The sequence below is a fragment of the Vanellus vanellus genome, assembly GCF_965231255.1.
Source record: "Vanellus vanellus genome assembly, chromosome: 8".
Taxonomy (NCBI): Eukaryota; Metazoa; Chordata; class Aves; order Charadriiformes; family Charadriidae; genus Vanellus; species Vanellus vanellus.
Window position 1 is genome coordinate 30,253,761 of NC_138913.1, and position 22,608 is coordinate 30,276,368.

At 43.9% G+C, this 22,608-nt stretch overlaps 2 protein-coding genes across 2 annotated transcripts; both read left to right on the forward strand.

Annotated features, from left to right (window-relative positions):
* Positions 1-625: 625 nt before the first annotated feature.
* PASK (PAS domain containing serine/threonine kinase) lies at positions 626-19,978 on the forward strand (the record flags this gene model as incomplete). The annotated part of the gene is made up of 16 exons (XM_082487078.1): positions 626-856; positions 1,898-2,127; positions 3,121-3,291; positions 4,563-4,703; positions 5,273-5,407; positions 6,087-6,380; positions 6,728-6,890; positions 8,371-8,545; positions 10,003-10,886; positions 11,549-11,730; positions 13,654-13,821; positions 14,609-14,734; positions 15,349-15,483; positions 16,989-17,188; positions 18,669-18,802; positions 19,815-19,978. The coding sequence occupies exons 1-16, from the start codon at positions 685-687 to the stop codon at positions 19,976-19,978; spliced, it is 3,474 nt and encodes a 1,157-aa protein (XP_082343204.1). The 5' UTR covers positions 626-684.
* A 1,285-nt stretch (positions 19,979-21,263) lies between these two features.
* On the forward strand, positions 21,264-22,597 carry MTERF4 (mitochondrial transcription termination factor 4). The gene is made up of 3 exons (XM_082487189.1): positions 21,264-21,600; positions 21,672-21,856; positions 21,942-22,597. The coding sequence occupies exons 1-3, from the start codon at positions 21,270-21,272 to the stop codon at positions 22,329-22,331; spliced, it is 906 nt and encodes a 301-aa protein (XP_082343315.1). The 5' UTR covers positions 21,264-21,269; the 3' UTR covers positions 22,332-22,597.
* Positions 22,598-22,608: the final 11 nt, after the last annotated feature.

Genomic DNA, 22,608 nt, shown 5'->3' on the forward strand with positions numbered 1-22,608 from the left:
CCCTATTGGCTTTCCTCCCTGCCGCTCTCTGAGCGCCGTCGCTTATTGGGCGGTGTTGCTGTTGAGTCCCGCCCCCTACTTCCTCGCGCCCGCTGGCTCTGTGGTGACCGACCTCAGGAGCGGTGGCGGTGGTGGTCCCGGTGGGGCTGGGGCTGGGGCTGGGGCGGCCCGGCCGGGCCCTCACTGCCGGCGGGCGAGGGCTGCAGCCCCAGGAGGGAGGGTGGGCAGCGCGGGCGGCACCCTGGGAGGGAGGGAAGGGGTAGGTGGGTGTGGGTGGGTGTGTGCGCGCCACACTTGCTGACTGAAAACTGGGAATTACTTTACAAGTTAGCAAAGTTTTTGCGTTTAAAACAGCGAGGGTGCCGGCTGGGTGCCTGGATCGCACTTACACAAATATGGTGGAGGCATCCTGTCGATCCCAGGCATCCTATATGGCCAGGGCAGGGTAATTGTTAGTAGAGACACCTCTGCGTTAACAATGCAGGCCAAACGTTGATGGGGACACGGAAGAGTGAGAACCAGCCTTGCTGTAATTTACAGGGCTGTGCTTTGGCTCAGGAGGCATCGTTACCTGCCAGGGTCCCGAGTGTTAGCATCTGACTGACTGTAAGGCTGTCTGAATTTCTGATGTTTCTGTTACAGATGGTGGCTCCCTAGGTGCGGCGTGGCAACCAGAGCATCATCATGGCAGCCAAGGCTTACAGCCCCTCTGAAGGGGGCTGTCTGCCTTCATCAGTAGGCTTAGTCCGTGCTCACTTGAACAACTGTGATAAGCTAAGTAGATCCTACCCCTGGGCCAGCAAGAGCAAGAAAAGTCAGCTGTCTGAACTCTGCCGGCTTAGAGCATCTCTGTCTGGTGAGTGCAGTATTTTGAGATTGAGTTCACCTGTCATCAGTGAAGGTGATGTGTTTCAGACTGTTTCAGATCTTCCTTCTCCAATGGCCCAAACCTAGAGGCAGTAGCAAGGAGTAGCTGCCAGAAAGCGCTTGTTCAGTAAGCATCCGGGACATAGGTTACTGCAGGCTGGGAGAATGTGTTGCTGGGTGGGTGCTCTGCACTTGTACTTGTCCCTGGGCAACTTTTATTGGCTGCCATTGGACCACCCTGCCAGCTTGTATTAGTATCTAAAACACAAAACCTTTCCAACAGGGGGAAAGATGTTGTTATACTGGGTTCTGTTAGGAGGGGAAGAACTTTTCAGTTTACAATGTGTCCTGTTTTCTTATGGTGAGCATATTCATAACTGTATGTGGAGCATAAATGCAGAGATGTCCTTGTGATGAGTTGTTTATAATGCTCCTTCCAGTACTGCTAAACCTTCAAAGCTGCTTACTGTTTTGAGAGTGGAGCAATGGAATTTGGCTGCTGATGCCACTTCCCAGGGAAACATTTTTTACAGGCAGAACTATTGAAAATTTTGGTACAATCATTTGGCATTGTGTAACATAAAACATTGGTGTAGGCACAGGTATTTCAGTGTCATGTCTTGTGAACAGCTAATTCACTGGCTTCTGACTAATGCAAGATTTAATAAGGGTTTGAACACTGTAATTATATTTAATAACACTTTCAATTTTAACTTGAGAGATTTCAAAACCTTTTAAACTCTGTTAACTTAAGAGTTGACTAGTCTGGTTCAATCTTATCGATGTTAGCAATTTTTTTCTAGCCTGTGGACTGAGTTTAATTGTTTCAGTGGCTGTGATTCAAAAAGATAGGTTCATTAGAATTGTTTCTGTTTTTTTTACTTTTGTTGATTTTATTGTAATTTTGAAGCATATATCTTGGGATTACTTGACAGTTGCTTCAGCTGACAACTAATTTTTTTTATTCATTCCTCTAATACTCCTGTAGCAGACTGTTACAGCTACATAGCTGATCTGTATCTTCTCACAGGGGAGAAATGGAGCTCTTACTGCTTGTCTTCACTGGCGGCTCGTAACATTTGTACCAGCAAAATTGGTAACCTGTGGGCTCAGTGGGATTGTGCCTCTCTCTCCACTTCCACCAGAAGTTCTTGCTCCTTTTTGCATGCTCTTGCTGTGGAGGAGTCCAGCCAGCACCTCCCAGCTGCTGCACGCAATCTGAACAAAGCCATCTTCACTGTGGATGTCAACACAACAGAGGTATTTGTAGTAGTAACTGCTAAACTGAGTAACTGGCATAGGTTGTATGACATCAGACGGGCTAAAACAGCTGTTATTCATATGTGTATCTGCAGGCAGGCAGAGCATCATGGAGGCATTTTGTAGTCTGGTCAAGCTTAGTAGTCTTCTAAAGACTGACAACAGTTTGTTTCCATTGCAGGTTGTAGTTAGCAAAATATACAGGATAATAGCAGAAGCATGGATGCCTTGTGTCTCTTTTCAAACAGAAAGAGGGAATAAAGAAGAATGCACCTGTGATGTGGCACGAGGGGAGGAAGGAAAAGCAGAATGTGCTTCAAGCCTTCTGTCTGTTAAGTGCCAACCCTGGGATGGGTTTGTGGTGGCACAAGGTCTCTATCTGCTGCAGTAAATCTGCCTTTTTCATTGGGAGGGAGAGAATGTCTCTGTTTCTGTCCTGAGGGTAAACATTAATATAAAATTCAGTACTGAAAACTTAAAAGAGCTGTGCCATTTTTAGCTTGAACTGACAGTTTGGGCTTACCCACCTTATAGGCATTTAGTCCTGACTTGGTCTGTAACACAGAGTTAAGTGTGTTGATGACTGGTGTGATCACTGCATGCCTTCAGGTGTGGGTAACATTTTGTGGTCTGTCCAGGCCTTGCCTGCAAATACAACTTGTAGTTTTGCCTCTGTGGATGTAATTATTTAAATTACACTAGAGGCTGGAGCAGGTAGGCAGTTAAAAGAAAACAGGAAACCTAAAAGGACAGCAATGTCTCAAACACTCCTAACCAAGAAAACACATGAGTAAGGGATGTCCTAGAATAAGAAGCTTTAGTGAACTCTTTTTGAAAATTTCAGACTTTGAAAGAACTACTCCATTTTCACCGAGAGGAAGGGATATTATAAGACATTAAAGCAACAGCCTGAGGAGGTGACGATCGATTAAAAAAACTTACAGCTTTTATTCTTTGTTTTGCTGTTTTGTTATTTTTTTCCTGCTTTTCTAGATCCTAGTGGCTAATGACAAAGCCTGCAAGCTGCTTGGGTGCAGTAGTCAGGAACTCATTGGTCAAAAGCTGTCCCGCTTGATATCCAAATCCAGTCAAGACATATCGGAAGCCGTGGGTGAGGAGTACATAGAAACTGATGAATGTTCATCGGTGGTTTCAGGAACCGTGGTATGTGAAATGTTTAAGCAAATATTCCCCACCATATACAGTGTTTTTATAGGCTTTGGTTTGGGGATTTGGGTTTGGGTTTTTTTTGACATTTTCAATATAATTTTCTGATATATTTAACTTCGCGGGCATTTGGCAGTTATGTCATTTGTAGTACTGTTTTTTTTAAAAGTTTGCAGATGTGGGAATGTACAGGGCAAAAGATGGTTTGGGAGGCACCCATGAGAGCCTTGCAGCTGCCAACATGTATCATCACGATGACTTGACTGAATCAGAATTTAAAGGACATTAGATTAAAACTAATCAATATAGATTGCTTAACGTGGAAAAACCTATTATAGAAATGTTCCAAATTGTCTGATCTTTTAAAATATTTTAAAAATTATCTTAAATTGCATTGTGCGTATTATAAAGTTACAAGTCAGTCACATACTGTAAAATGTCTGTGCCAAAGCACCCTAGTTGGTGCAAAAGAGTGGAATTGATATATTGCCCATAGTGGTGTGTTTATAAGAGAACTGCATGAGAAATGTCTGAAAATTATTTTCTCTTGCTGCTATCCTGAGTTGTCACTAGAGAATATTTGGAAAATGAGCTCCTGTTCTTCCTGGTGTGTTATTTTTATACTGAAATTGTCAGCATCTCAGAGCTTGATCTTCCTGAATCCTCAGGGGGGGAAAAACCTAAGTATGATTTGGTGAAATCCAGGATTAAAATTAAATGTCTGATACAGGCACTAATTCGAAGCTACAGCCATTCCAAGTGTAATTCATAAACCCATTCTGTCAAGATCACGTAAAAATTATAAAAGGCTTGATGTGAACACTGCAGCTTATGTGATAAACATTTTCTGATTTGAGAAGAATCTCTTCCTGTAAGAAATTAAACTGCTATTTTTGCAGTAAGAACTGTGTTACTAATGTGGAGTATTCATTAGCACCATGGAACATCTCTTAAATAAGGCATCTCTGAAAGGCACTTCTCATTGAATGCAAGGTATTATTTATTATGCTGAAGGAAATGCCTTTAGCCTTCCTGAGGTAGGGAAAGAAGATACAAAAGCAACAATGACTTTTTGTGTATGATCAGTGAATTATCTGCAAACTTTTTAATCTACATATTAAAACTGTGTTTCTTCCAATAAAAAAAGGGGTCAAGGAACAATGTTTTTCTAACAATGACAGGGAGATATCTTGGCTCGATAATCTTATTCTTGCTAAGTAACCATAGACTTACTAAATTATGACTTCATCTCTGAATCCTATGGAAAGGTGGATGTTATAGGCCGTTTCAAAGAGAAGATCCCTGTCTCGATCTGGCTGAGGCGAATAAGAAGCAAAGACAACCAGTGTTGCGTGGTTGTGCTGGAACCAGTGGAAAGACTTTCAGCTTCTGTTTCCTTCAGGGATGACGTGAGTGTTTTCCTAATGATCAAATGAGACCGCATTTTGTGAGAGTTTATGTGCAAATGAAACGTTGTCTAAAAGCCAGTAGGCACGTTACTGTTTTTGAACATGAAGTGTGTACATAGCACTTTGTGAAACTGGGATTGCATATGCAGGACCTGTGCTTGTTTCTCCCATGCAGCTCACCTTGACGTATTGGACAAGTCCCATTAAGACACATTGTCGCCCGGGGACATCTTGGACTTGAACAGTGACAGTTTGGCAGGGGGGTTGGTTATCTGTGGCAGGGATGCCCTTGTGAAGGGATCAGCTTGCTGAGGAAAAGTTCTGTGAGGAGCGTTGATCTCCCCTGCTTCTCCCCTGCGGCGAAGGGCAGGCTCTCTGCACAGTAATGTCAGAGAAGTATTGCATTATGCTCTGTCTGCTTTTACTGCAGTAGTTGTATCCACAAAGAGACTGCAGAATGAAACTTCCTGCCATTTGCTTAGATATTTGCAGAAACTGTTGTTAAAGGATTGAGTGGACTGTGGCTAAAATGTGAAAATTAAAATAGTCCTGTAAATTTTCTTCCCAAGGGAGAGATTACATCATGTGACCTCCTTTTTGCCCATCTCCATGGCTACCCAACATTGGAAGAAGTAGTTGGGCTCCACATAAAGGACCTGATTCCTTCTGTGCAAATCCCTCCTCTAGGCAAAAAAATCCCAAAGGTATAGTATAAGCACCAACTACGTTCTTCCATACCCTTCCCATTTGGAACACAGGTGCATGCTGTTTTCCATCCTTATGTAACAGAAGGGAACCTTTTCAGAGAGAAGCATAAGTCCCCTGAAAAGGGATACGCTGCTAATTTATGGAGCTGAATATTTCCTAAATAGGAATGAGACCAAGCCCTGACTTTTCACTGTGGAATCTGTCCTGGTGAAAGACACTTTTCTCCAATCCTGGCGTTTTAAGAAACGATGCTGTTTCTGTCAGCTCCCTAAAATTCCTTTGAGTTCTTTAGCCAGTTTCAGTCATGTCTGTCTGAGGAGTCTAAAGAATACCCAGATCTTGCAAATGCCATGAAAACAGGCAGCTAGTTAGTTGAAAGAAGCCTTATTAATGCCTTATTTGCTGAAAAGCTGCAGCATGTGCTTTCCCGGTCTTCATCATCAGGATAGTCATACAGGAGTTCAACCCTGGATTCCAAATCCTTAGAAAACCAGACTTTGTTCATTTTAATATTCACAGGATTGATTAATTTTTCTTTTCCTGCTCCTTTTTCCTGAGAATGTTCTTGTGTAATTTTATACGAATACTGAAATAAAACCAAAACATTTGGTTAGTTAGAGGTTTTCTGTTTGTGTTTTGTTTGTTTGGGTGTTGTTTTTTTTTGCTTTAATTTAGAACCTCAGGATCCAGCGAGCTGTAGGCCAATCCAGAGAGGGTAGCATGTTTCCTCTCAGTTTAAAGCTGCAAGTAAGCCTTCTGGAGGAGGACCAAGCAGCAATGCAGAAAGATGGTGTTCTGCAGACAGAAAAAGAAGGCTCGTTCACAGGCTATCATTACTCTGCTACAGTCGTGGTTTTCTCCAACATCAGTGGTCTTATTACTGTCCAGTCAGATGGAACCATCTGTGGCATCAAGGATAGTTTTGCTTTAATGCTGTTTGGCTATGAGAAGAAAGAACTGTTGGGAAAGGTAAGACAGGAGTTTTAATCCCTCCCAAAAGACTGCTGTGTCTGGCAGCATATCCATTGGAATTGTAAAGTTGTCTTTTGCACTCAATTCTCTCTGTCACAAAAGCTTTGTGTTCCCTGTGTTCTGTGACCGAGTTGTAAGATAATATGCAAATTCCCCTGCTGTAATTGCTAAGCCTTGCAGTGATGAGGAGCTAGGATGTATTTCAAGTATATGTTCTCCATCAGTCACGTAGATCACTTTTGCCTGGCTATTAATCAGAATCAGGTCCACAAACATGGACTGTTATTATTTGCCCCCAACCTGAGAGTCAGCTTAGCTTTATAAGGTTTCGTTCTGTGTTTTAGAACATTACATTCCTGATCCCTGGTTTCTATAACAACATGGAGAGAAGCAGTGACTGTTCTGTGCCATTACCTCCTCTTGATGACTCCATGGGGACAGAGAGTGAGTGCATCTTTGAAGATGTTGCTGCCTGCCGTACAGCTGGCTCTGGCTGCTGTAACAAAGGTAAAATTAATAGAGACGAGAGATTTGCCTATGAACATGGGAACGTGCTTTGAAAAGCAATGCACCTCCATGCTGTTTTTAAATTGGATTTCCACCATAAACTTAAGGTGAACAGAATTGTTCACCTGAGCTTGTGCTTCTCTCTTTGTGGCTAAGAAAATGAAACTGAATATCCAAGTTGGAAATTACACTGTTAATAGAGAATGCTTTGTATTAACAAGCACTTCCCTTTCCCTCCCCTGTTAGAATGTCTGAGTATTTTAAGACTGTGTAAAATAGAGCTTTTGTGACAGTATTGCAGCAGAGCTGTAGATTCTTAGGACTAATATTTTAAGGGAATATTCTAATAGTCCTCTGAATTGGCTCATGTCGCTGGCTAACATTCAATGTTATGTTGCTGTGGTGTTTCAGTGAGGAGGCATCTCATATTCCTCTGATGCAGTTTGCTGCATTTACAAAGAATTTATCAAGATTGTATTTCTCTGAACACAAAAGGAATAAACAGAAGCAAGGAAGCCTCATGTCTCTGAATCTGTCTTTCCAGCTAGCCCTGCCCAAAACAGAGAACACAAGCAAGTGCACACTTTCTTACATATCGCAATAGATCTTTTATGCTTGTTTTGTCTCCTTAGTTTTGTTGTTTGGTTGTTTGGGGTTTTTTTCCCTGTTTTCTTTCTCTCTTTTCTTTGCTTAGAAATGCGCATCTGCATTGAAACCAATGCACAGTACTGGAACAAAGAAGAGTTAGTAGACAGTGTGCAATTTCTTAGGTATTTGTTGAAGTGATGCCCCTAATCTAGGAGTAATTCAGTTGTTCAGTAAAGACGCGTTGTTGGCACTCGGTCTTTACTAAATGGAAGGATTGTTCTAGATTTGAATCTAGATTTGTTCACTTGGTTTACTTTACCTTACAAACTTGTGGTTTTTCTCTTTTTATTTGTTGTCACTGGGGAAGGAAAGAAGTTCTTATTCTTTCTCTTAAACATGTTTAGATTCTATACTTTTTGTCTTGCAATTTCAGTGAGTTATATAAATGCCGTCTAAACCTTTTCATTTTAAGCATTTGGAATGGGGAGTGTATGTGTGTTTGGGGCTTTTTTTTTTTTTTTTTTTGCTGCTGGTATTTGTATGATCACGTTATTTCCAGACTTTGTATGGTCATTGGCCCTTTTTTTAGGTCTCTGAACTTCAATTCAAGTAGCTGACCCAGGAGGCCAATAATTGTCCAAGAGCTTTGATAGGAAGGCAAACTTCAGCAGCCCTGAAACATTTAGATGCTTGCTTGTGATGACTTCTCAGGCCAAAGTAGAGTGGAGTGCTTACATTTGGATTACTTTGCCTTAATCAAGTCTTTTATACTCAATTCCTTTGGGACGAGACAGACCAAGGCAGTTCCAAGATTGGTTTTAATCACTGTAGTCTCTGAAGCCTAAACATAAAAGGCTAAGTTGGTATGGTTTTTTTTTCTTGTTTTGTACAGACAGCAGCTTCTTGGCTGCATCTTTAGCAAGCCTTCTGTCAAGAGATGAAGAGCAGAAATTGGAACAAAGACACAAATATGACAAATTAATATATGATGAGACTAAAGAAAAGAATGGGACCAGTTTATTTTCTACTCCTTCACCTCCTGAAGTGACATCCACACCCTCTAATAGGTAGGTATTTCATGGACTGTTTAGATCTGTACAACCTACAATTGTAAAGTTACAAGAGTTCCATCTCTAAAGGGGACCAAACGCTTCACCCAGGCTAGGGGAGGTAATTAGGCTCTATCTTTGCTAGATCAGAAAGAGTGAATGTTTATTTCCTTCCATGGTATCTACCAGCTGATATTGCACTGAAGCCAGGTTACCTGAATGAATTCTAAATGTTATTCCTTTTGGTGCTCAGTGTAACTGTCAGGTCATCCATTAAAACAGGGTACTGCGTACTAGAGTCCAGCCATTTTTATTGTACCTTTCCAGGGTTTTTTTGCTGTTACAAGGTTAGAAATTCTGCACAAGTACCTATACGATGCACATGGTTTCTCTTAAATCAAATTTTAAGCCTTCCACATTAACAATTCTAACTCTCAGAAAATACTTACTGCCCTTTTTAATATATAGACTATTACAGCATGGTTCTTGCTGCTTTTTAAAGAGACTGATAGTCTTATTGTTTCCTTGTGCTTTCCTGGGTTTGTGTCTCTCATATTATACCTGGATTGTAAGTGCTCTGCTGCATGGATTGTTTTTCTACTCTGAGTTTTTACTGATAGAAATGTTTGTAAAATACCCGGTGCTATGGGCTTCAGTGAACCGTGGTTAAACTGATGGATGAGGACATCCATCTTATGTTGGACAGACAAGGGATCTTCTGTTCTCAGGACTGGAATTATCCTGCCACGTGTATTGGCTTTTTGTTGTGGTAAATGATCTATGATATACATTTAGAAATTAAGCTAGAGAAGGAAGTAATCCATAGGAACCTGCTCTTCTTTGGTCAAGATGGAATTTGTTAGGATTTTGTATGCCTGTCCCAATGGCTTTCTGCCTTTTTCTTTTAAACTTTAAAATAAAACAATTGGTGCCGGTTTTAAATAGTGACTGTGGTAATGCAAGAGTGAGTAGTATACAGTATGATGTTTTTTTCTTTTTTTTTTTGTCATCATTATATCGCTAATAACTTTGAATCCTTACAGTGAAGACAGCATTGCTACCGATGGGCTGTCAGCCCACCATAGAGAGCCTTACCCTGAAACCTGGCTTGACAGAGTCAGAACAGTGGAACAGTGTAGAACAGTGGAAACTGCAGGATCAAATAATTCTCAAAAGATGCTCTTTGCAAGACTCTCTCCCACATCATCTGATTCAGAACAGTTGGATTTAGGCCAGAACATGAAGATTCCCGTAAGAAGCAGTGATAGTGCAGTATCTGATACATCTGGGACTCGAAATGCCAGTGAGACTAGTAACTTGCCTAAGCAGTTGCAAGTTCACCATCAAGATGTCAAGGAAGTAAATTGTCAGGAGATCTGTAGGTTGCCATGTGAAATGCTGAAGCATCAGAACTCCACTGATGCCTGGGGACAAGCTTCTTCAGTAAATGTTGCCTGGTCACCTGTTTGTTCTAGGCTAGAAGACAATCTAGATACCGCATCCTACAGCCCGACGGAGCTGCCTTCTGATGTTACTTGTAACTCCCCTGGAACACCAACAATAGATGAGCCCTGGGCTGGGACAACATCGGACTGCAGACAAGACTTTCAAAGCCACACGGTTACAGGGCAGTTGTCAAATCCAAACTTGATGTGTGATGCAAAACATGCCAGCCTTGAGCACATAGTCATTGAAAATTGCCTGCTAAATGATGCTTCATCCTTCTTTGCAAATGGAAGAAATATTATCCATGGTGTTTGCTCAGGAAATAAAATGGGTTGCAATGCTTCAGCACCTGGAGTTGCCACAAACACTGAAGAGGTTAAAGAATCGGACACTGAGCTGAACTGTGTTTGCTCTGGTCTTGAGGTACTGGGTCTGAATACTGGTGTCAAGGGGAGCTCAGACGATCGTTCAGGTATTACTGCAGCTCTTGTAGGAGCATCCTCCTCTAATGCAGTGGACTTGGCTGTAGGCAGTATGCTAACTCAGAAAAACAGTGCCTTTTCAACTGGGCAAGAAAAGCAGCTGTTGAATGGTGTTGCCGTAGAACATGGTTCTGGGTGGCCGGCCTCCCAAAGGCATTTAGAAAACTCTGAAGAATCCTCCAAAGCATTTCTTGAGAAGCCTGAAACTCTTGCAGAGACTGTGGGGGACAACGTCACCAGAAACCCACTGAAAAGCAACGGCAGTCCCGAAGAAGACTGTCAGTTGCATGGGCAGCAAAATATGGAGATAAAACTAACATCGACGCCAGTGAAACAAGAAGGAAGGCTGAATCCAGCAGCTCCTTTGACCTTGGAGATTCTGGAAGGCAGCTACACTGGGAATTGCTGTCACAGAGACGGTTCACAATTAAGTAAGTTAAACCTATTTCTCCTTTTCCAAAAACTCTTATCGGGATGCTCTTTTTGGCCCACGTTTTTGCCGAAGGCAGTCAATTCTGGTTAGAAGCTCACAGTGGAGAGGAGGGAAGAAGCTCTAGTGTCTAGAAGAAAAAATGGCATTTAAGTCTACTCAGAGGATCCTGGAAAAGCAGGTGATATAAAATACAAAGTTACTAAGAAATTAATCCAGACTGAATATTCAGAAATATTCTTAAAACACAATTAAAAGATTTGAACCTGATAACTTTGGAACAGAAGATATAAACTCCATTGTATAGCTTGTATGTAAATTGTGTGATGGAATGTGTTTCGTTCACTCGTTCAGCTGGATTCTGTGGCTTGTATAAAATCACCATCTTTATGTAATTTAGAATAACAACGTGAAATTAATAATTGCAGTTGGACACTGACAGAAGTGTCTGCCGGGAGGTGGGGAGTAGCTGCCAAGTACCTCTAGAATAGCTGTGCTTTTGTCAGCCCCTCTGATAATTCCTTATTGAGTAGGTGTTCCCCAAATGAACAATGGAGGAATTCACTTTCTTAAGAGCTCAGAATTTTGTCCTAAGATGTCTGTGGTCTTGTGCAACACTAAAGTTTCATTCTACCATTTTAACTTCCTCACCTCTTTCTACAGGTATCCTCTTTGAAGTAAAACGTGTAGAACTGCAGGACCCTGCCTTACTTTTCTGTGTCTGGGTGGTGAAAGACCTTCTACAGAGCCAGAGGGAAGCTGTAGCAAAGACTCAACTTTTGCTCTCCAGTCTAGCAAGCTCTGCTCAGTCTATTGCAGATCTTTCTACACATAGTCTTGGAGAAGTAAGAAATTCTACCTTTGTGTAATATTGAGCATTTCTCTCCATGTTTGACTGTTAAGATGAAGATAGTCGACAAGTTTTTCAAATTATAATAAGGTCACCAGATGGTGGGCAGATATTGCTGTTTCTTTGCTTCCCTATTTTTATGTCAAAAGAAATGTTTCTTTGCTGTAAAAAGGACACATTGCTATTTTGTAACATTTCTGGTAGTGTGCGTTTGGCTGAGTTCCAGCCTGAAGAATCAAAACACTTTATTTTAAATTTGTTCTTAGGATGGCTTAAGTACATCTACAATAGAGGTTTGCACCAGTGTGGTGAGATTAATTTTTAAATCAGTGTAATCACACAGGCACCAATGACACAATGCTATTAAAAAAGGAAATACTAGGCGGAAAACCTTCATTGACTGACTTGTGTCAACAAAAGAAAACTGCAGTTTCTAGCTGCCTCCTGAGATGCTGAGTCGGGATGGTGTACAGAAAGCTAACACCACATAGCTGAACAGTAGGTACATGTCAATGCCATAAAAGCCGAACACAAAACTGCTTGGGCCTGTTTTTGGTTAGTGGTGGGATGTAAAACTGACAGTACTTTGACCAAGGCTGTAGAGGAAAATAGTTGTCTTTGATCAATTGAAATAGGTAGCGGTGATCTTCTAGATCCCTTGCATAAATGTATGCATTCCCTAGATCTTTAGGTAGCTGGATTTTATGATGACCTTAGCAGAGAAGTACATACATATTTAGATATCACATGTGTAACATGTATAGTGGCGACAGTTCCAAACTCCAGGAGGCTCTGAGGAGCTGCTGTTTATTGAGATGTACTGCAGAGTAGACATGTAGTTTCCCTCCCCTGCCTTTAATCAGTGAGCTGGGAGATAAAGTAGATATTTGAGTGAAAAGCTTGGCTATTGGCAAAGCTTGCTATTTGGAAACTTTTATTTATGGGATCTTTGAGAGCTGAGTAATAAGGTGGTTCTGTTTTCCTTTAGAGAATCATCTTCAATGTACACGCACATGTATGTTGAAATATAATCAGTTCTGACCATTTCTTGTATAACTCCAAATTTCACTATTCAGAACAAATGCCCCCATGATATCTGTTGTGATTCCTCTCATACGGAATGCAGTGCATGTCATAAAGATGTTCTGTTACCGTGCATTTTAGATACCATCTTTGGTGGAGAGACCTAATAATCACTGAGACAAACAACCCCAAACCCTATCCTCAGAGCAAGAAAAACTTCCGTTGTGTTTAATTTCTTGCGCAGTGTTGCAGGCCATGGTCGGAAGGCATGCAATGTTTCTTTAGTAGGGATTTTACTGGGGTGTTAAATTTAGGATGGTATGCCTTGAACTTGTTTGCTTTTCGTGTCTGCTAAGAGACCAATCTACAGAACTAAAATGCTATCTTATCAGAAAGTTTGGTAATGTAATATCTTTTATATACTAACCCTTTTCAAGTTACTAAGGCAAATAGAAATCGACAAATTTATAGACAGCACCTTTTTAGTTCTGTCCATCTAGAATACGCTTACCTGGAAAAATTACAATATTGAAAGTAACCTACTTCTTATTCATCAAATAAAATTATCACTTGGTGATAAACTACAATGAATTAATTCTCCTACTTGCACAGGGAATTTGTGCGAGCATCTAAGGTGCATATGCGTCTGTTTTCTTTACCTTTCTCTGAATTAAGCAGTATTTGTAGCTGCTGAGAGCTGACTGTTGACTTAACTTGTCTCCTATGGTGATGGTTACATCAACATACAGTTCTTGCTGTCAAAACCAAAGATCACTCCTTTTAGCTATTCTTGCAGATGTGTACTTTCTTTTCAGTATTTACTTCATTTTATAAACATGATTTTGTGGCTTGCTCATTTTTTTCTTTTTTTTTTCTTTTTTTTATCTGTACCTAGGCAATCAGATCAGCTTCACTTTTTGAGAGTTCCCGAAGAGCTGAAGAGCTTGAAAGATTAAGGGCATGTGAGGGAGAATATGCAAAAAATTACAATACTCTCAGTCTTATTGGCAAAGGATCTTTTGGCTTTGTCTGGACTGCCATGGGCAAGAAAGATCACCAGGAGGTTAAATATTTTGTTTTAGATCTCATCACAGTAATTATTTAGGATGAATGCAGAAAGGTTAGGGTGTTCATATTCTGTCAACACCACGCTATTGAAAGCTGCTATTTGGTAGTTTGAGGTTTTCCTTTGTTTAAGCAGAAATCTGAAATCGCTAACCTCATGGAAACAGGACATCAAAATGTTCGCATTGGTGTAGTATATGAATGTTACCTAAGGCAACAGGCACAGAATGAGACTGACTGTGTAGCTAATTTAACCTGTTGAAAGAAGTATACATTAATCTTAACAGAATTACAGGGTTTAGTCTTCCTTTACTAAAGAGAATGACAAACTTGAAAGTCTTTAATGTGCCCCGACTCAAGAATGCAGAGTAGACATGTTAAGGTTATGGGACCCTCCTCTTTATCAGCAGAAGTATTTTGGGTGTTGAGAGGCAAGCTCTGGTGTTTCCCTGCATGGATGTTAAGTGCTCGTTTTCCTCCACTGTACTGCCTGTGCCAGAAGTCACCACTGCTGTAATTGGGTTGATAAGAGAGCTGGCCTGTCAATGCCTTTGGAATTCAGAGCATCAATAAAAAGAAAATAAATATCTTCCATTTCTGTGCATTGTTTGGCTTCTAGGACTACATTAGTTTAAATATGTTTAAAGGTACTATAAATAATGCGCCTTGGCTTACTTCTGTCCTTCTAGTAATATGATTCACTAACATTTTTTCCTGGAAATTAACTTATCAAATACTTAAAGCCATACTTTTGCAGGTGATGCTGAATGCTGTTGTCTGTGTAGGTTGTCGTAAAGTTCATCTGGAAGGAGAGGGTGCTTGAGGACTGCTGGGTAGATGATCCTGATCTGGGAAGAGTTACTCAAGAAATCACAATCCTGTTGAAGCTGCAGCACCCCAGTATCATTAAGGTACAGTGAACTCTGAGTGAATGCAATTGGAACTGCATCAGGTGGTTCCTTTGAATACTTGGCATCTTGTGTTCCTCTTCAGGACTGAGGAAGTGCTCTGTATTAAATCTACCTTAGCCAGAAAGAAAGGAACCTACCCATCCTGTTTTGTTTTGGAGGGTATGTTACAGCAGACTATCGCTTGCTTTGACACTTTTGCCCCAAACAATTGATGTAAACATAGATCTGACGATGTGACTCTAACAGAAGAAAAAGTCTATATGTTATTTCAAGATGACAGGATGCATATCTTGGAAGTGTGATGCCACATCTGAACATGTACTAGTTCAGTAAATAATCTGGATACATATCTCAATCCCTCTTCTTTGTTTTGGGGTTGTTGTGGTGTTTTGTTTTAGTTTTTTTTCTCAGAAAGAGAATTCCTCTTGGTTTTAATTCTGCTCTCAGTTTTAACTATGCTGTCTTTTCAAGAAACATTTGTACTCAGTAAAATGAGACTTCAAAGATTTTAATACCCATTGATTAAATCTCCAAGAGGAGAGTAGTGCTTGTTTAAAAGAAAAAAAAGGCAGTTTGTGGATGAAGCACATGATTTAAAAGTCTGTTATTTATAGGTGCTGGATGTATTTGAAAACGAACATTTCTTCCAGTTGGTAATGGAGAAACATGGATCTGGACTGGATCTTTTTACATTCATTGATCATCAGCCTAACTTGGATGAGCCATTAGCGAGCTATATATTCAGACAGGTGAGAGCTGGGAATGTACAGTTGTTACATGCAGGTAAGATTTGGTTAATGTTAGAACTGGCACCCTATTTTGCTCAAAAGAATTACTGGCTAATCAGCAGGCATGCTGAATTAGAGTCCTGCTCAGTACCTGCAGAATTATTCTGTAGGGCTGATTTCTAGCTAACTGAAATGCTACCTGCAGAAACCTTAAGGTTTACTTAGAAAGCTGTAACAAAGAAACCTTTAAAGGACCTAACTTCATATAAGGATTTCCTGTAGAGCCATCAGCTCCTGGCTGTGATTGTAGTAGCACGCATCCCCGGTCACCAGGATGCCCATTCATGTGGCAGTCATATTTCCCCCGTGGGAGGAAGAAAGCACGCAGAAGTTGCCCCAAGCCTCACTAAAAGCCACACTTTCACTTAGATCAGTGTTTGGTTTAGATTGGTTACAGGGGTAAAGGGCTCTCCTCTTTTTAAAGAATTTAAAGTCAAGAAATTATCTTGAAATTTAACGTGGCATAATGCAAAATAACTCAACGTAGTTTACGGTGAGTCAGAACCTCGCCTGAGAGCTATCCTTTGTTCATTGAGTTAACCACAACAGGAGTCGCCAGTTGGTTCCCCCTCACATGTTTTGGAGTAAATTTCTTGCTCAAGGGTATGCAAGAATTACTTTGCACATGGTAACCCACTGCTGCGTCCCACTCCCCTCAGCTGGTGTGCTGATGGAAGATGGTAGCCAAAGCGATGCACCTTCTCTGTGTCTGCTGTGCAGTATGCATTCACAAATTGCACTCTGTAGTGCCTTTAGACTTCTGATGGACAAGCCCTTTTTCTAAACCACCCTTGAGTTTGTAGGGGTGCTTTTTTACTTCAGACCTGTACAGTATTTCTCTGCAGAGGGAGCTTTGTATTATAAATAGAAACTTCTCCCTCAGCCATCTGCTTTTCTTGCTCAAATGTATTGTGGTAGGGAGCACGATTGTCTCCACGGCGATATAATTCTGATGCTATTCATAATTACGGCACTATAGCTTGAAATCGTGCAGAAAGAAGAATGGAATTTAGGAGTGACTATTTTATTTATACCAAACTTCACTCTTAAATGCTTTGTCATCCTGCAGTATTGGAGGTACACAGTAATATCCTTCTGGAGAAATCAAAGGACCCTTCAAATGAAGCTGGGATAAAAATAGAGTAACCTGCAGGATTGTACCAGTAAGCTCTGATGCTTCTAACCAAAAAAAACCAAGCGCATCGTGACTGTAGCATGCCATCTTCCTGCATATTTGTGAGAGGAAAGCAAGCAAAAGCTTTTTTATGTCTCTCCCAGGAGCATTGTAACACCCACTGCAGCAATGCTGACAGGCATGCCTGAGTTCATTTCCAGTTACCAAAATTAGGATCTATATCTTGTTCATATAGTGCCAAAATGTGGCTATTGGAACTCTCTGATGCCACATAGACTATCCAGAAGGATACCTCTGTATGGTAACACCTACTTCTTTCCTCTTCTTTCAGCTTGTATCAGCTGTTGGGTATCTCCACTGTAGAAACATCCTTCACAGAGATATTAAGGATGAAAACATTGTCATTGCTGAAGATTTCACAATTAAATTAGTGGACTTTGGTTCAGCTGCCTACCTGGAACCCGGCAAATTGTTTTATACTTTCTGTGGGACAATTGAATACTGCTCACCAGAAGTGCTGTCTGGCAAACCGTATGTCACCCTCTGAAAAGTAATTTTTGTGTCCATCGCACCAAAAAAATGTGCGTGCAGGGCTGGAGTAGAGAAGCTGCTTGCCATTGGTGCTCTGCTAGAGTATGTGGCCACAGAAAACTGCAGTGAGATTTAGGGCACTGCAGTGACAGAAATGACTTGTAAAGGTTTGAATGCATGTAAAGTAGGGCACTGCAGCGACAGAAATTATTTGTAAAGGCTTGAATACGTACAAAGTTGTTTCTGACTAAGCCTGCTGACAGGTTTTCTTATTCCGGTCAGATGTTTTGCAAAGCCTTGCACTAATGTCTGTCCTACTGCAGAGCCGAGTTCAAGAACAAGCCTATGATTTTCATTCCCAGTCTGGTAGAAATCTGGGTGAGTCGTGTTGTGACTTGAATGTGTCCTTTTTCCTTAATCATTCATGAGCTGTACATCAGCTTGCTAACCTTCTCTTCATACCTGCATATGAACATGCTGATGTGTCTCTATTAAAAGCTGCTCTTTTAGAGAGGTGGTATAGGCAAGGATTGCTGTACAGCGTCTGCCCCTTACTGTGTCTGTGTTTTGTACTTCCCCTGCTCTCATCTCGTCTGTTCCCTTCTTTCCTACTTGCTTCCCTGTATGAATTTTTGTAGTTTGATCAATGTTCATCTCCCCATTGATTTTTCTGCTCCTCTGGACTCAAGGGTTCTTCCCTCGCAGCTTGCATTGCTGCTCTCTTGGATGTGCTGCCCAAATCTCAGCTGCCTTTTCCCTGTTCTCTCCTTCCCTGTGTGCTCTCTACTTGGAGGCTGGCAGTCTCACACCCACTCCTGGAGGGAAGCCTTACCATCACAGGGTGGTAAACATTAATTGTACGTACAAGTAGGTTATCTTGCTCTCATTTCATAGCTGTTCTCAGGGGTCATTCAGGCAGCTCCTCTTAATGGGGTTGGGGGGGTGTGTGGGGGGAAGCTACACAAGGAGGAGAGGAAAGCCCTACTGGCAACTGGGTGGAAGCTGAAGCAGCGCTCCTGGGAATTCAGCCTGTCGCTGTGTGAAGAAACTGTCCCTTTTTCTCAGTTGGAATCTAGATAGCTAATAGTTATTTCCAAATAATTTTTGTTTTGAAAAGGATGGGAGGAGGCAGATGGGATTCAACTGTCTCATCTTCCATTTAAATATTTACTTGATAGTTTTGGGCTGTGGTGGAGGGGGAGGCTTAAGTTCTCTTGTCACCAGCTTATGCGTGTGGAAGTCTAGGTGCATATTACACATACTCATCAACTGAAATTGGTTGGTCGTTCTTTGGTTGTCTTTCTTTCAGAGAGAAGGATAATACAGACTTCTCAAAAACATGCGAGAACCTTTATCAGAATTCTCACAAACTTCCTGTGTTAAAAATTGGAACTGTCAGCTGCCTTTTTTTCTTTTTAGTTTCTTTGGCATGCAATTACGTATTTGCAATCTGAGTTTAGGCAAATTTATCTCTGTGTAGGTACCAGGGCCCTGAGCTGGAGATGTGGTCGCTTGGTGTCACCCTTTATACCCTGGTGTTTGGAGAGAATCCCTTCTGTGAGCTGGAGGAGGCCGTGGCAGCTGTCCTGAACCCTCCTTGGCCTGTCTCAAAAGGTGAATTTTTTCTCGTTGGTTTTTCTAAAAGGAAACTTTCTTGGGAAAGTTATGAGCAGCATTTATTCCCTGGAAATAAAGGGTAAGACTGGAAAAATGCTTCCAGGTGTGCTCTGCAATGATTTGAAAAGCTGCTCACTGAAGCGGAGTTATCCAAGCTGTCCTTTTCAGGTAAGTTCTGCAGTTCCTCATGCCTATGATGAATACAGCTATCTGCCCTATGTTTCATTAGTTTCAAATTCCAGGGCTCTCGTTTATTCTGATGACTCGACCTATCAGCTTGTCAAGTTTCAGTGAGTTTTGTAGCTGAGGAAGCCAGAACAAATAATGGGAAGGTCCATTCTAGTAGAAAACTTTAAGATCAACAATGGCACTCCTGTAACGCTAACACAAGTTTTATCTCACTTGAACAATAGCAAATCAATGCCGCATTACTTCTGGGATGGATGACAATGTGTTAACGTATAATTTCTGAATTAATTGTATAGCTTGACCTCACAGGAGAAGTACACTGGCCTTGTTTTCTGTTGGAGGTATAGAAAACTAATGGCATGTCAGGCTAAAGAAATCTTCATCAACAAGTTCTCGGTGGTCCTTAGGAGCGCTATGGTTATAAGGCTTCAGGGTGCTGCAATTGACCGGTAAATTTCGGAAGCTTTCCCTGAACCCTGAGTGCACCTTTAACCACTGATCAAACATGGGGCAACTGCCGGACAAGACGGGGCTTGGGAACAGTGGGTCAGGGTTGCCTCTGTGGCATCTGCTTCTACTTCTGTCTTCTTTGTGTTGTAACTCTGCTCTCTGTTCTCTGTTTTCACAACCTGCAACTCTCAGATCATTGCCAGAGCTGAGCGCACGTGACTAAGACTGTGGTAGAACAGTACCGCACAAGGGATTAACGGGGAGGATTTGTAATTAAAATCTGCATTCTTTGAATATAAACCATATCTTGCATTCCCAGCATGCCTAAAATACAGCCTGAGCTGTTCCTTTTACTGCTGTCTCTCCCCAGATCTCATGGATCTCATCGCTGGGCTTTTGCATCCTGTCCCAGAGCAGCGCATGACTCTAGCGATGTTGGCAGAGGATCGTTGGCTGAAGCAGCCTGTGAACCTGGGCAATTATACCTGGGAAGAGGTATACATCTCTGCTGAGACAGGTGAGACGTTGTTCTGAAGGCTTTCTCCTCCACCCAGGGCCCGCCAAGCACACAGGAATGATTTATAAGAGAAGACTGAGCTGTGGTTAGCAAGATACTTCTCATCAGAAGGTCACCTCCTGCTATCCAGAGGTGCTCAGTTTGAAGATATGTCATTGACCAGCGCAACCTGTGGTTCACCCCTCACTGTTTATCTTTCTCCCTAGAAAGCCCCAGATTCGGAAACAGTTCTGGTGAGTGCACGCAGGGAGGTGGGTTCCCAGCCCCGTGCTTGAACGCTCCCTGCTGAGCCTGCAGATCCCCGCCAGGACAAAGCAGCGGCAGGGGAGTGCCCGGGCCCGGGGCATCGCTGCCCTCCTGCTCCGCAGCACAGGCCCTTCGCCGTGGAACCATGGCTCCATTCCCGCAGGACACCGACTGTCGCTCAAGAACCAACAGGAATTAGTTGTAAGCGACTACGTCTCTCTTGTAGCGAGGTCTGGTGGTCAACACCGAGCGGTTGGCCTTGAGCCGCTCTGCCTGTGCACAATTCCTCCAGAAAAGCTTCTCGCGAATAAACATTTGTAATTATTCTTATGCAGGGTGTGTTTTTAAAGCTGTGAGGCAAAGATTTTGATGTTGTTTTTAAATTGTTCATAATGCAGATTTTTTTTTTATTGGCTGTTGTCTTTTTAGATGTAGTTTCACTCTGAAAAGTGAATTAACAAACACCTTTGACTTGGTTGACTGCCCCCTGTGTGGTGTTCGGCGTTTGTGTGCACAGAGGCCTCAGAAACTGTGCAGAATTGCATGGTGTAGGGGTTTCTCCTCCCTCCCCCTGCCCCTTTTTTTTGGTCAAAGTCCTCTCTCTATCCAGGAAACGAGTCTTTGATTTTGGCGAGACAAAGAACCTGGAAACAAAACCGAGATTCAATAAAGAGAGTTTCAACTAATTCACACCATCGCGGTGTGGGTCAGTAGATCATGTGGGTGTGGAGCTGGGCCAGAGCCGGACTTCTCGGACAGGAGTGACGGGAAATGCAGCCTTTCTCCCACCTGCTGCTGTCAGACAGATCCTCTGCACAACCCGCTCCTTTGAAACCACCCAAAATCTTACAGACTGGCTCTCTCCATCCCGCTCCCCACGCTCTCTCATCTCCATACGAACCCGTGGGGCTCCGGAGCCGGGGGTGGAGGGGGGGGGTCCGGCCTCCCGGTTCCCCGCAGGCACTCTCCTCCCGGCGGGCCACCGGGACCGGGACGGGGACCGGCACAGGGCCCCGCGGCGGGGGCAGGGCCCCGCCGGCTCCTCCCCGCGGCGGCCGGGCCATGGCGGGGTGGCTGCTGCGCGGCTGCGGGCGGGCGGCGGGCTGGGCCCCGCTTGCCCGCGGCCCGGTGCTGAGCCCCCGCCGCGGCTGCGGGGAGGCGGCGGGGCTGCGGGCCATGGGCTTCAGCCAGGAGCAGGCCCGGCGACTGCTGGAGCTGCAGCCCCGGCTGGGCCCGGGGCGGCGGGAGGCGGCGGCGGCGCAGCTGCTGCTGCTGGGGCTGAGCGCCGAGGCCGCCCTGGGCCTGCTGGAGCGGAGCCCGGCGCTGCTGCGGATGCCGACCGAGCGGCTGCGGGAGCGCGCCGAGGGGCTGCGGCGCCTGGGGCTGGACGGAGGTAGGAGGGCGGCGGGGCAGGGGACGGGGCGGGGGGGAGAGCCGGGCCTTCGCTCACCCCGCCGCCCTCAGATCGGCTGCGGCGGGCGGTGGGCCGCTGCCCGCAGCTCTTCAGCGTGCCGGGCAGGAAGATGGCGGCGGCGGTGCGGCTGCTGCGGGAGCGGTGCCTCTTCACGGCGGAGCAGCTGCGGGAGGTGCTGACGACCTGCCCCGCCGTGCTGCTGGAGGAGCCGCGCCGCCTCCACCACCACTTCCAGGTGAGGAGTGGGCGGCGGGGGGCCGCGGCGGGGTGCGGGGCCGCGGTGCGGGGCTGTGCGGTACCCGGCCTGTCCCGCCCCGCAGTACGCCTACTTCAGGATGGGGGTCCGGCAGAAGGAGATGGTGAAGGCCCGTCTCTTCCGAACGCCCTTCGCCGAGCTGCGGAACCGGCACATCTTCCTGGAGCGCCGAGGGTTCTACCAGACCCCCCACAAAGGCCAAACCCAAACCGGTAACCCAAAACTGAGGGACATCCTGCAGCTCCCGGAGAAAGACTTCTTGGCCAGCCTGGCCCGCTCCACCCTGGAGGAGTATGAGGTCTTCAAACAGCTGCTGGCTCGAGAGGAGGAGGAGGAGGAGGACGAGGAGGAGGAGGAGGACGAGGAGGAGGACGAGGAGGAGGACAGGGATGCGCTGTACACAGAGGAAGATAAAGACTTTGTCAGTGAAGGAAGTAAAACAGCCCGGGAGTGAGGAGGAGGTGGTGAGGCTCCGAGGTGCCCGAGCGCTGCTGTGCCGGCGCACTCCCCCTCCCCGCTGCACACACGGGTGGTCTGCGCCCCCCACCCCACACAGGCACAAGCTCTGGTGGCTGTGGGGCTCCCTGTGCGGGGCAGCAATGAACCCCGTATATCAGAACACAACAATAACCCTCGTTCCTCCTCATTGACCAGCAGCTTCAAAAACCATCCAGTTTCCATAGTGTTTTTTATTTAAAAAAAAAAAAAAATAAAATTCAAACCAAAATAAG